Genomic DNA, 15035 nt, shown 5'->3' on the forward strand with positions numbered 1-15035 from the left:
AATGATATCACAATATGAATACTAACTATACCAAGCAAAAGATGCCTACGAAATCCCTTGTCTTCATGCATTGGCAGTACTGTCTCCATGATATGAAGGAAAATGTCCTTCCAATGATGTGGTAGTTTCCGAATATGAATCAATCTATCCACAAAAACTCTAGCTTGTTCCATGTCATGCCAACATATGAACCAGTGCTCCATTTTTGTCAACAACTGCTCTCTTGCTTCATTTTTGTTCTCCCTTTTGCTTGCTTTCTTCCTGATCACCATTGACTTCCTTTTGTGAGTTCCTTCCTTGGATGCCCTGCTTAGTTGTTGTTCCTGTATGTAGCCCCATCTTCTTTCAAGATTTTCCTCTAAGAGTAGCCAGTTATGCCTTGTGACTTGCAAATCCCAAACCTGCTCTATAATGGTATATCTAATCCCCGTTTCACGACTGAACTCTGTGTATTTGCTTGAACCTTTTGCGTGATTTGATCCCTGAGTTATAGTAGTGTGTAATTTTATTTGGCATTTGTTCCAAACGACAGCTACATTACCCAGAAATCGTATCCAAAACCAGCCTATTACGTGATACGTTTGTCGAAACTGGGCAGGAGTTTTGCCCATTGCTATCGATGTAAACCCTATGCCGTCCCCAGCTTTCCCTCTAGTGGAATGAGTATAGAATACAAATACCACCACTTGAAGGTTCGGCTGTAAGAAGAGCATAGGTATTTTATTGTATCCACTCTTCCTGTTATCTAAAGTGTACCTGCACCATTTTTATTCAGCTGCTTGCGATTGTTGTTGTGCCTCAATGCCTGCATTTGATTGACGAACTCTATGTGTATATGAGGTGTTAATCTCCACATGATCATGTTGTCCACCATTTGTACCTTTTCCTGCTTGCCCCATACATATCATGCTGCAACATGTTGTGCCTACGAGTATGCATTCCCATGTCACCATAATCCCAAACACTTGATGGCCACACTTTTGAATCTCCATTGTGCATGACTGCACAAAGCATATGCGACGTAGCTCAAAAATTACTGCCCTCAAAGTCGTGATCTTCCAGGGCACTGGCAATGTCTTTAAAAGAGTATGACATGCTTCATGCTTGTACGTCACAACGACTAAAGAAGGTAGTCGCCCAGCATAATCTCTCTGAAGTCGGTCTGCACCCCAATTAAGCAACTCCCGTACTCAGTCCAAAGAACCTCCTTGAGCTGTGTAATGCAATTGCAATGATTTTCCCCATTCTTTTGAAATCTCAAAGACTCCTCTTTTTAAATTCCCAAAGGTTATGTCCCCCATGCTTGTATGCATTTTGCCCAGCAAGTTCACCCAGTTGCCCCCACGCCTGCCTTTGCATTTCCAATGTTGTCCATTTCGTCTATGCATGCGTGACATAAAGTCCATTGATTCAAAGTCCCAAGATAAAGTGGTGTTGTCTATCCTTGTGCTCCTTCTCGATGTTCTCTCAATGTGCTCATTGTTTAAGAATTTGAGTGTTGTCCTATGTTGGTCCTTGTGTAGCCTTTTTTGATTCCTATTAGTGCATTTGAAATTTTGTTTTGCTCCAGATCTCTCATTACTCCGAGGCTCTCTGAAGTACTATGTAGCATGCATTCATAAGGTTCCACTTTACAGGCGTGGATTAAAGAAAGACAAAACTGTGATGGACCATTTTTTATTTCCAGCTTTGCCTCGATTTCGTTGTTCCTACAGCACACTGATTGGAATTCCAAAACCTTTAAACAATCTTGTTTTGCTTGTTCATTGGAAAGCTTTTGGAATCCTTTAACCCCTCCGTTGTAGTTCCTTGACCAATCGATCACCATCTTTGTGCCCTTTGGTAGCATGTTGTATTTCGAAATTACAGGTAGTTGTCCACCTTTTCTTGCGAGCATGCCTGGTCCTCGATTCAAATTAGTGCCATGCCATTTCGTAGGGACTGTAGGACAATGTAGTACATAGATAACTCTTTCTTTGATGGTATGCAACACCATTGCATTGGTCTTGTGCATTAGCTCCTTTATCTCTTCCACTTCCACTTCAGAAAAATAAACAAAGTTAGCGTAAAATTGCTATCCAAACTCTCCTCAATAATGCTTCGAGTCTGATAACATACCGAGTCCTCTTTTCCTCCTAGTTCCTTGCAACCTTCACTCTTATGTAAGGACATTGCATCTTATCTTCGTTAATAATCCTCCTTCCTTTTGAGTCCAGATCCCAGAAACCATGGCATTCAGTATTTCCTTCATCTAGAGCATAATTGGCAAGATGGTCTGCTAATGTATTCCCTTCTCTGAATATGTGTGTGACCTTGATGGTACTTTGTTCCTTCATCCTTAAAATCTCCTCTACATGTTCAGTAATATACCAAGGAGGCTTCCATGATTCTTCTGTAATGTTCTTTAGTAGCATAGAGTCTGTCTGCAGCCATATCTGGTAATAATTAACATTTTTGCACATCTTCAATGCCTCCACAATAGCTACCGCTTCTGATTCATTGTTGGTTTTTTCAGAAATCTCCCTTCCTTCTGCATATATCAAATCACCTGCCTCTTCCCTTAAGAAGAAACAAATTGAACTCCTCCCTGGGTTATTTTAAAGGTATTTTGCATATTAAAAAATATATAGGGAAAAATTGGGTATCAACAGTTAGTTCAAAAACAAATACTACACTAAGAAGAAAATCAACAAAAAAGAAGAAAAACACATGGGTTGCCTCCCAAGATGTGCCTGATTTAACGTCGCGGCTTACTATCAATCACTTGAGATGGATCATTGCCACCACGTGCCTATCATCAAATTTGCCAAGATAGTGATTGAATCTGTGCCCATTAACTCGGAAGATTTCACCATTTTTGTTTTTTAAGTCAAGAGCACCAAACGAAGTCACAAGCACTACTTCAAAAGGTCAACTCCATCTTGACTTAAGCTTTCTTGGGAACAGTCGTAATCGGGAGTTGAACAAGAGAACCAAATCACCTTCCTTGAATTCCTTGCTACAGGAATATTTTTCATGCAAGTACTTCATCTTGTCCTTATACAAGGACGAGCTAGAATAGGCATGAAACCGGAACTCATCAATCTCATTAAGTTGCTCCACCCAAAGATTTGTTGCAACATCTCATTCAAGATTTAACTTCCTCAAAGCCCAGATGGCATTGTGTTCTAACTCAATCGGTAGATGGAAATCTTTACCAAATACCAACCGGTACGGAGACATACCAATCGGAGTCTTGTAAGTAGTCTTGTAAGCCCACAAAGCATCATCCAGTTTCTTTGACCAATCTGTTCTATTTGCATTGGCAGTTTTTGACAATATGCTCTTAATCTCCCTGTTGGAGACCTCAACTTTCCCACTAGCCTGAGGATGGTAAGGGGTTGAAACCTTATGATTGACACCATACCTTGCAAGCAAAGTATCAAATGCCTTATTACATAAATGAGAACCCCCATCACTGATGATTGCTCTAGGAAGTAAAGATATTCTTCTTGAGAAAAGCCACCACACTCCGGGCCTCATTGTTGGGTAAATCCACGACCTTAACCTATTTGGAAACATAATCAACAGCCACCAGAATGTACGTGTAGCCATATTAACTCACAAAAGGTCCCATGAAGTCGATGCCCCACACATCAATATGTCAACCTCAAGAATAGTGGTGAGAGGCATTTCCTCTTTCTTTGAAATTCCGCCAGCTCTCTGGCACTCATCACATCTCTTCACAAGATCACTCGCATCCTTGTACAATGTAGGCCAATAAAATCCACAGCTAAGCACTTTTGAAGCTGTCTTCACCCCACCATGGTGACCAACGTAGGGAGAGGAATGACAAACATCAAGAATGCACATTTCCTCCTCTTCCAGAACGCACATTCGGACCACACCATCATTACAAATTTTAAACAAATAAGGGTCATCCCAGTAGTAGTCCAAGATATCTTGTTTGAGCTTCTTCCATTGGTTAGAAGAGAGCTCACATAGAACACTACCGGTCACAAGAAAGTTGGCAACATCCACAAACCAAGGCATGCGATTCACAGATACGGAGAGGAGTTTCTCATCAGGGAATGAATCATTAATTTCAAGGACATCACAAGGCCTCCCCTCCTCCTCCAAGTGGGACAACTTGTCCGCCACTTGGTTTTCACTCCCTTTCCGATCAACAATCTCAAGGTCAAACTCTTGAAGCAATAGAACTCATCTCATCAACCTTGCCTTGGAATCCTTCTTTGTCATCAAGTAGTGGAGTGCTGCATGGTCAGTATGAACTATCACCTTGGCTCCCATGAGATAAGGCCTAAATTTCTCCATTGCAAATACAATTTCTAGCAACTATTTTTCCATCACCGTGTAATTCACTTGAGCATCATTCATTGTCTTGCATGCATAATACACTAGGTGAAACATCTTGTTGACTCTTTGATCCAAGACCGCTCCTATCGCAACGTCACTTGCATCACACATGAGCTCAAAAGGTAAGCTCTAATTGGTTGCACTAATAATAGGAGTGGTTGTCAATTTGTCCTTGAGAAGTTCAAAAGCCTTCATGCATTCATCATTAAACACGAACTTGGTATCCTTTTCCAATAACTTGCACAAAGGATTCACTACCTTAGAAAAGTCTTTGATGAATCTTCGGTAGAACCCCGCATGCCCAAGAAAACTTCTAACCCCTTTGACTGAAGTAGGAGGAGGAAGTTTTGAAATCACTTCAATTTTCGCCTTATCCACGTCAATACCATTATTTGAAATCTTATGGACGAGGACAATGCCCTCCTCGACCATAAAGTGGCATTTTTCCCAATTAAGTACTAGATTTGTCTACTCATATTGGGCCAACACTTTGTCAAGATTCTTCAAACACTCATCAAAAGAGTCACCCACAACACTGAAATCATCCATAAATACTTCCAAAAAGTCCTCCACCACGTCGGTAAAAATAGCCATCATACGCAGCTGGAAGGTAGCCGGTGCATTACACAAACCAAATGGCATCCTAGAAAATGCAAAGGTGCCATACGGACACATGAAGGTTGTTTTCTCCTGATATTCCAAAGCAATCAAAATCAGGTTGTAACCTGATTACCCATCCAAGAAATAGTAGAAGGAACGCCCAACAAGCCTATCTAGCATCGGGTCAAGAAAGGGTAATGAAAATTGATCCTTGCGGGTCACTTTATTTAGCTTGCGGTAGCCCATGTAGACCCTCCATCTGATGACAGTCCTGGTGGGAATCCACTCATTTCGCTCATTGGTAACCACGGTTATACCACCCTTCTTCGGCACACTTTGCACCGGTGAAGTCCAAGAACTATCTAAGATGGGGTACAGAACCTCTGCATCCAACCACTTGATCACCTCCTTTTTGACAACCTCTTGCATAGCCTCATTCAACCTCCTTTGATTCTCCACGGAGGGCTTGGCATCATCTTCAAGTATAATCTTGTGCATGCAAAAGGTGGGGCTTATTTCTCAAATATTATCTAGAGTCCATCCAATTGCCTTCTTTCTTCTTTGGAGCACCTCCAATGTGGCATCTACCTACACGTTAGTAAGACAAGAGGAAAGAATAACAGGTAAAGTTGAAATAGGGCCTAAGATTTCATACCTGAGGTGTGAAGGCAAGGGATTCAACTCCAAAACGGTAGGTTCCTCAATTGAGGTCTTTGTTGGGGGAGTTTTTTTGTTCTCAAGATCTAAAGAGAGTTTTCGAGGCTTATAATAGTAAGAGCTCATTCTATGTAAAGTATTGACACACTCCACCCGACCTTCATCCTCATTGACATCAAGGTTCAATAATACCACTTCTAAAGGATCCTCCACATTGATCATGGCACTAGTATGATCATCTATCACCTCCGTGACAAGATCCACAAAAGAGCAAACTTCAGTACTATTCGGTTGTTTCATTGATTTGCACACATGAAAGATAACTTTTTTCCTCACCCACCCGTAAGGTAAGGTCCCTGCTTCCACATCAACCAATGCCTTCCCAGTTTCTAGAAAAGGCCTTCGCAATATTATAGGCACCTCATAGTCAACTTCGCAGTCAAGAATCACAAAATCAGCTAGCAAAATAAACTTGTCCACCCGAACAAGAACATCATCAATAATACCAAGTGGCCTCTTCATTGTTCTATCCTCCATTTGCAACCTCATTGAAGTAGGTCGTAGTTGACCAATACCCAAAGTTTTGAACATGAAGTAAGGCATCAAATTGATGCTCGCTCCCAAGTCACACAATGCCTTTACAAAATTCGTACTCCCAATGGTACATGGAATGGTGAAAGAGCGGGGATCTTCAAGCTTTGGAGCCATCGAGTGCACAATTACACTTACTTGGTGAGACATTTTGTGGTATCACAATCCATGGATCTCTCTATAGTCACCAAGTCTTTCATGAACTTGGCGTAACCCGGCATTTGCTCAATAGCTTCTACCAACGAAATATTGATTGACAAGTTTTTCATCATCTCAATAAACTTCTTAAATTGGTTTATATTTTTTTGCTTCGCAAGCCTTTAAGGGTAAGGTGGAGTAGTCCTTGGAAAGGGAGCCTTAGCCTTGGGCACTACCGTTTCTAGCATGTCTATCACGTGTTCCCTAGACGGGTTCACGTTATTGTGAGTCTCCACCTCATTATCATGATTATCAATCCTCAATTTTGCATTCACATTCTCTTCACTCACTTGCTCATCAACTATAGGAACATCATCATCTTGTACTTCGACCTCATCATTCACAACTTCCTTTTCCTTGTTGGTTTTGATTCCTCCAATTGCCTCAGGATCTCCATTGTTGTTGTTGGTTAGGAGCATTGCCCCTTTGTCTTTGGTAATTGTTAACGTATTGCACTTCTTCGCTTTGCTCATAATAGCCATCATCTTGATTGAAACCACCACTACCTTGCTCATATTAATACGGACTACCTTGACCTTGTTGACCTCTTTGTCGCCTCTTGTTGACCAACATGTTGACACCTTCCATAGCATTTACTTGTCTCAGTGCTTGAACTTGTTGCAATTGAGCTTTAGCCAACTGGTTCATTGTTGTGGTCAACTATGCTATTGTCTGGCCATGGTCATGGAGCTCTTTGTGCAAGTGAATGGCCGTGGAATTACCCTGTGGCACATTAGCTCGACTTTGCCAAGCTGAAGAAGTATCAGCCATCTAATCAGGAATATCACAGGCCTCAGCATAAGGCAGCTTCAAGAAATTATCCCCTGCTAACTGGTTCACCACACATTGATTGGTCATGTTTATACCCCGATAAAATATCTGGTGAATCATTGCTTCAGTCATATCATTGTTAGGGCATTCCTTGACCATAGTTCTATACTGATCCTAGATTTCATGAAGGGTCTCATTTGGTTCCTGTTTGAATGCTAAGATTTCATCTCTCAATGTCGTCATATGTCCCAGTGAGAAAAACTTGGCTATGAACTTATCGGCCAACTCATCCCATGTAGTGATAGAATAGTTGGGGAGTCTCTCGAGCCATGTCACGCCCCAACCTTGGGAGGCATGGCTGGCACTCGGTGTCGCACTAGCCCAAGCGAACCACTCTGTAACTCATTTATTTCTTTTGTAAACATCATGGGCCAACATGGCCATAACTCGTAATGTACAATTGTAAGTGGGCAAATATTATATCAATGAACCGTCGTTCATAAAATATGAATACATATGGGCCGTCAAGGCCTCTAACATACCGTACATAATAAACGTGTGTCTACAAAGCCTCTAAGATTATTTGACATAAAATAGGACAGGGTACCAGCCTACCCATAAGTCTGTAGCAAAACTCTAACACGATGCTTATAGACATGGCTGCACTCCGAATCAGGTGGAGTCTTACCGATCCTTCACTGAATGCTAACCTCGTCTACTATGAGGGCTCATCAAACTTATTGTCGATACCTACAGGCATGAATGCAACGTCCCCAACAAAAGGACATCAGTACGAATAATGTATCGATTATGCAAGGCGGAACTGAAACATAACAGTAAGTCAACATTTAATTAAGGACATGAAAGAAACATTGAGTAAAGGACTCAACCTGAAAAAAATATCCCGCATGACATGTTTACAAACGATAAGATTTGAAGGACATTTTGGTACATTAAACACATCTTTAGTTTAATAGCACAAGATTCAAAAGTCTACATTACTTTTACAAATTCTATATCCAGTCAAACTAATACACATAAAATAAAACCGAGAGAATAATATAAACGATATAAATAGAAAACATTGTTATAGACTATGTCCAATACAAGAAATGGAATCTTAATTTTTTTGATCCACAACCAACTCCATGGGGGTCTTGATTATACCTTCATGACAAACTTGGGACAATACTATGCAAGATTTACAGATAATTTGGCAAATTGGCTAAAAATTGCTTTTTGGAATAGTGCTACACAGATGCGGTTCAAAGAAAATATGTTCCACCAACTTAAATCTAGGCCAGTTATCATTCTATGTTGTATATTTTGATCCATGTGTTCAAACTAATACCGGGTTTCATTTAGTTTAACACTTAGCTGCTAAAAAATGACTACTGATGACACTAATCTCCAAATGGAAGCAGATGATCTCTAAACAACCTATAAAACTAGGATGAAATCATGAAATATTTATAATTTCATGCATATGCATATGAATGTCATGTGATGCATAGGTCTGTACATACATAACATCATCAAGCCTCTGAGTGCATCCCATCATATCATCTCGGTCACTGTGGGAAAATCATCAACATATACCAGCTGATCAGGTGGTGGTGCGTATATAACGCCGTAACCTTTTTTCATATCACATATACATACATAATATACATATATACGCATATATAACGCCATCTGGTGTCACTGTGGGCAAAATCATCAACGTATACTAGTTGATCATTTAGTGGTGCGTATATAATGTCATAACCTTTTCTCATATCTCATATACATACATAATATACATATATACGCGTATATAACGCCATATGGCCATGGGTCAATGTAAATGAATGAAATGCATTATAAGTACGTCGATAAAATCTCTTTGGAATGTCATAAGACCATTATGCCTTTGATTAATATCAGAAATAGACTTTATCACTTTACGTATTTTCTGAGACCCATGAACATATGATAGAATAACATGACTTATGAGAAAACAAGAATATACACATCTCTAGTATTTTCACGAATAAAGTAATTTATAGAAGTTGTGCATTTGCTCGTTTTGTTTGTATCGTATAGATCATGCCAAAAAGAATGAAGGGATAACCTTAACATACCTGGATTAGGGAAAAATCCATATGATATTCAGGCAATCTAGGATCATACGCTAATGTTCCAAGAAAACCATTATTTGCGGAGGGCATTTACTCAAATACCCACATTTCGTCAACGCCATCCATCACTTCTCTATAGTTGTTGAAAGGATGAAAAAGCTAATACAGGAATAGTCATTGAGATATTTAGCAACTTCTACGACTATGGTAGAAGACCTTAGTATAAAAATAGCTTTCCAGTCACCAATTTGATGTATAAAATTCTTGTGATCACTTCAATTCCTGCATCTTGAAATCTAGTGTGTTTTTGGCATATAGGTTCCAAACTATTTTTTTGAAAACTTTAAGTACCTACTGAAACCTATATGCCAAAATTTACTATTTGGCTAAAATAGGCTTTTTTTAGAAAGTTATACATATACTTGCTAAGACGGATGAGAAGTGATTTAGCATATTAGATAATTTGATGGATTTTTATATCAAGTTGAGGTATCAATAACTTTGGCAAAACTAATGCATTTATCTAAAATTACGATAGTACCCTAATGAAGAACCATAAAAATAAAGGTTCTCATTTTGATTGTTGAAAGATTTATGGCTTATCTTGACATTGTTGCCACCTAATCAAATATGACCAAGAGTCATTTGGGGTGGGTGGGGTTTTAATCTTATCCCAAACTCATTAGTTAATTAAGTAATATTTTGCTACCCGGTAATTAATAATTACCCACATAATTAAGAATTGTCTCAAATTACTTAAAATACTATTTATTTTTAATACACTTTATACTCTACTATCATGATCATGTGGTACCATATAAAATAAATACATGCACTATTATTTTTATTAAAACATCCATGTAAAAATACATATAGTTTCTCAACTTATAATTTTTCTAATCTCATATAAAGAGTACAAATTTTTCTTACGTTCAAATTTTAAAATAGTAAAAAGATAACCTTCTTTTCTTGTGATTAAATAATTTCTATCTTTATAATAAAGAAAATCTCGTAAACGTTTCTTATATTATGTGTATAATTTAAAACATATTCAAAAGTAGTAATATTAATAACTATATAAATCACATTTTTTAAACTATTTTTTTTTTCTTTACAAAAATGTTCTACTCAAAATAACGTATCAAAAGTATATATATATAACGGTATCAAAATTGTTAAGCTTACGAGGTGTAACAACAGCCAGTCCAAATCTTTGCCTCTATGTGAGAAAGGGAATAATCTCAATCTCAATGCATCCTCCAGCACATTTGTTTGCTTGCTTCCCCAACAGGTATCCATAAAGTCCTTGAGATGTTTATATGCATTCTGATGGGGAGCACCTACGAAGTACCCTCGCTGCTCCAATAAAGTCAGCATCACATTTGTAATTTGAAAATTGTCCGACCGGATCCGGGGTGGGACAATTGCACTTGTATATCCTTCATTTGGAAGCACCCGAGGAGAGACTCTTGGAGGAGGCGGGGGAGGGTTTGGAACATTATCATTGGCTTGGAGGCCTCTCCTTTGAGCTTGAGGTACTATAGGTACCTCATCTTCAATATTATCATTTACCTCCTCCCCCGGAATAGCATTTCCAAGATTATCATTGTTCGTCATTTTTGTACCTGAATTGATAACACACACAAGTTAGTAACACAGAAGGAAAGAAAAACAAAACACAAAACTAGTCAGATAGATAGCCAAAACCGTTTAGCTCCCCGACAACGACACCAAAAAGTGATTGGGTCCAACCCTACACCACTATAGAGTGGCAAGAGCGGTTGATGCAGCTTTTAACTGAAAAGGTCGCGATCAAATCCACAGGGAGATAAGATATATTTGGAGTTGGATTCCTATCTAATCTAGCAATGTGTAGTGCTTTTGATTGCACTACCAATCATTCTTTTATTTGTTTTCTATTTCTAATTTTATACTGATGATGCACAAAATTAAGCTAAGTAGATATTTTTGTAGAGTTTTCTAAATTGGTAAAGAGGCACTAGGGAAGTGACTTACTCCTAAGCGAGTATCTAACGGGATCTAGAACTTAACCAAATAATGTTATAGTTGGGATCATGATATAGCCAATGCACGTAACTACTCAATCTATACCTCTCGATGGTTTGAGTGACTTTGCCCTAATTGGCTTTCTCAAGCCCAATTGGGTGTTCAATTTGTGCAAGCAAAGTTGACTCAAGTCGGGTATTACTATCTCTACGTTTAACCCTTTAATTAGAGCTATCAATCTCTTGATTACACCCCAATTTCTTATTGGCCTGAATTTCCTAGACTTAAGCTCTCTTTCTCAAGAAGAGCCTAAGTCAAAAAGCCACAAATTAGTATTTCCAGCCACCAATTCAACATAAAAATCACAAATCAGGCAAAATATCAATCACTCATAAACATCTAAGCCCTAAAATAGGATACCCATTAAATACCCATACTAAGGTTGAGCCACAACCCTAGCTAATTGGTCTAGCTACTAATAATAACTGAAGAAATCAAAAATTGAGATGAAGAATATCCCATAAAATGTAATTACAAGATAAGAATCTAAGATTAATTGCTAAACAAGCTACAAAATTACTCAAAAAGGTAAAAGTAGGCGGTTCATGTGCTCAGCTAAAGATAAGATGACCTAAAAATCTCAAAAAGAAGTATTTATACACAGCTAATTTTTCGGACAAAATGCCCCTGACGGAGATACCGCTGACAGCGGAAAATGGACCGCTGCAGTGTTGAGGCTACCGCGGTCGCATAAAATCAAGCACGGACCGCGGTCTTCAATATTTAGCTCAACTGCAGACTCTCTGAATCTCTCCTCCACTGACTGGAATAAAAGGACCGATGTCGCGGTAGATGCACCGTTGCCGCACAAAATCACCGCGTTCAGTGGTGACTTGAAGTCCCAAAAATACAACTCTCTGATCTTTGCCACCGCGGACCACGAGATCAAGATCGCCTCAGCGGTGGGTCCTCCGCATCCATGATTGATTTTCCGCTGTAGCGCTTAGTTGATTCAGTTTTTGACTTGTGCAGGTTTCACTCCTTTTTGAGCTGGTTTTGACTTTCTTGTCTCTTTTTGACCAAACACTGCAAGCAAGCACAATAAGTTAGCTTTTGGTAATACTTGTACACACTTTTAATCTAAAACTCAAGCAAAATGGAGCATAAAATATACTAGAATGTCTAGTTATCAAGGGGTTTTCATCTATAGCAGCCCTGATGACCAGGTTGATTCAGAAAGGTGCCCAGTTCAGGTGGTCGGATGAGTGTGAGGCGAGCTCTCAAAATCTCAAGATATCTTTGACTACGGCACCAGTGTTGGTATTGCCCATAGGTTCAGGGCCATATATAGTATATAGTGATGCATCTCGTATTGGACTTGGTGCGGTGTTGATGCAAAATGGCAAGGTTATTGCATATGCTTCGCGACAGTTGAAGATCCACGAGAAGAATTATCCAGTTATTGATTTGGAGCTAGCAGCCATTGTTCACGCACTGAAGATTTGGAGGTATTACTTATATGGCGTGTCGTGTGAGGTATTCACGGATCATAAGACTTTGCAGTATTTGTTCAAGCAAAAGGAGCTAAATTTGAGGCAGAGAAGGTGGTTGGAGCTATTGAAATATTACGATATCACCATCTTGTATCATCCAGGGAAAGCCAATGTAGTGGTCGATGCTTTGAATAAGAAGTCAGCCAGTATGGACAACCTTGCGTATATTCCGGTCGGTGAGAGACCGCTTGCTTTGGACGTTCAGGCTTTAGCCAATCAGTTAGTGAGGTTGGATATTTCTAAGCCCAGTCGTGTTCTAGATTGCACAGCCGTTTGTTCTTTATTGTTTGAATGTATCAAAGATCGGAAGTATGATGATTTTCATTTGCTTGTCCTTAGAGACACAGTGTAGCACGGAGGTGCCAAGCAGGTTACAGTTGGAGATGATAGAGTTTTGAGGATGCAGGGTCGTATTTGTGTGCCCAATGTGAATGGACTTCGTGAGTTGATTCTAGAGGAGGCCCATAGTTCCTGGTACTCTATTCATCCGAGCGCCACTAAGATGTATCAGGACTTGCAGCAGCATTATTGGTGGAGGAGGATGAAGAAGCATATTGTGGCATATGTAGCTCGGTGTTTGAATTGTCAGTAGGTAAAGTACGAGCATCAGAGACCTGGTGGTTTGCTTCAAAAGATTGAGATTCCTAAGTGGAAGTGGGAGCGTATCACCATGGATTTCGTTGTGGGGCTCCCACGGACTCAAAGGAAGTTTTATGCAGTATGGGTTATTGTGGAAGGCTGACCAAGTCAACGCATTTCATTCCAGTGGCAGTCTCCTGTTCTTCAGAGAGTTTAGTTGAGATCTATATCCGGGAGATTGTTCCTGTTCATGGTGTGACCATGTCTATTATTTCTGACCGAGGTACGTAGTTTACCTCGCACTTCTAGAGGGAAGAGCAGTGTGAGTTGGGTACTTTTCTAATATGCGGAGCCGATATCCCCATCTTTTCACCGACTCAGGTACTTTTCTATGTCCGTTCGAGGACGGACGGTTGTTTTAGAGGTGGAGAATGTAATAACCCAAAAGGTCATCTCTTGCTTTAGAAGTTAAATCTGTGTATTGAGGCCTTAAAACCCTCCTTTTGTTTAACCTCGATTTGCGTGCGCAGCCGGATGCATTTCCGAAAAACTTTTATGTAAAATTTAAGAAAAAATAATGAATTTGGCCTTTAAAATTTATTGAAGCTGACTTCGGTCAACATTTTTGATAAACGGACTCGGACCCATGATTTGACGATCCCGTAGGGCCCGTGGTAAAATATGGGACTTGGGCGTATGCCCGAAATCGAATTTCGAGGTCCCTAGTCCGAGAAAAGAATTTTTAAAGAAAATTGTTTGCTGAAAAATATAAAGACTTTTGGAAACAAAATGGTGTGTGTTCTTGATGGTATCGGGTCCGTATCTTAGTTTCGGAGCCCGGTACAGGTTTAAAATAATAATTAAATCGAATATGTGAAATTTGGTAAGAATCGGAGTTGATTTGGTATAAATTGGACCTTAGGTTGAGAAATGGAAAATTTGAACTATCTTATGAATTTCATGAATTTGAGGTTAAATTCGTAGTTGTTGATGTTACTTTGATGATTTGATTGCACGAGCAAGTCCGTATGATATTTTTAGACTTGCGTGCATGTTTGGTTTAGAGCGCCGAGGGCTCGGGTAGTTTTGGATAGGCCGCGGAGTGAGTTTGGACTTAGAGAAAATTGGTGTTGCAGTTGTATGTTTTGCAGGCTCTGATCTCGCAATTGCGAGGTCAGGCTTGGCAATTGCGAGGGCTTGATCACATTTACGAAGAAAGCCCAGTCCTGTCTTGTTCGCATTTGCAAACTTTCCTTCGCAATTGCAAAGCCATCAGAAAGGGGCAGTCATCGCAATTGCAGCAGACATGCAACAGGTTCGTAATTGTGAAGCCTGTCTCGCATTTGCGAGCTTCGCAATTGCGACATCTGCACCTGAGCAAAACATCATTTGGACGGGATTTCAACTTCATTCTTCAAAATTTTGAGCACTAAGCATCCCTAGGCAATTTTTCAAAGACTCAAACTTCTCCCAATCATAAGTAAGTGATTTCTAACTCATCTTCTTCAATCTAATTCATCTTTTCACATAATTTTACTTCAAAATCTAGGGTTTTTCATGAAAAATTGGGTTTTTTGGGGTAGAAGTTAGGATTTTCGAATTT

General features: G+C 39.5%; 2 protein-coding genes across 2 annotated transcripts; both read right to left on the reverse strand.

Moving 5' to 3' along the window:
- Window positions 1-3600: 3600 nt before the first annotated feature.
- On the reverse strand, window positions 3601-4032 carry LOC138875571 (uncharacterized). The gene has a single exon (XM_070154409.1). It carries the CDS (start codon window positions 4030-4032, stop codon window positions 3601-3603), a length of 432 nt encoding a protein of 143 aa, XP_070010510.1.
- A 1508-nt stretch (window positions 4033-5540) lies between these two features.
- Window positions 5541-6321, reverse strand: LOC138875572 (uncharacterized). Its single transcript, XM_070154410.1, has 2 exons — window positions 5612-6321; window positions 5541-5544 (listed from the first exon to the last, which is right to left on the reverse strand). Exons 1-2 carry the CDS (start codon window positions 6319-6321, stop codon window positions 5541-5543), a joined length of 714 nt encoding a protein of 237 aa, XP_070010511.1.
- Window positions 6322-15035: the final 8714 nt, after the last annotated feature.

The sequence above is a fragment of the Nicotiana sylvestris genome, chromosome 8 (genome assembly GCF_000393655.2).
Source record: "Nicotiana sylvestris chromosome 8, ASM39365v2, whole genome shotgun sequence".
Classification (NCBI taxonomy): domain Eukaryota; kingdom Viridiplantae; phylum Streptophyta; class Magnoliopsida; order Solanales; family Solanaceae; genus Nicotiana; species Nicotiana sylvestris.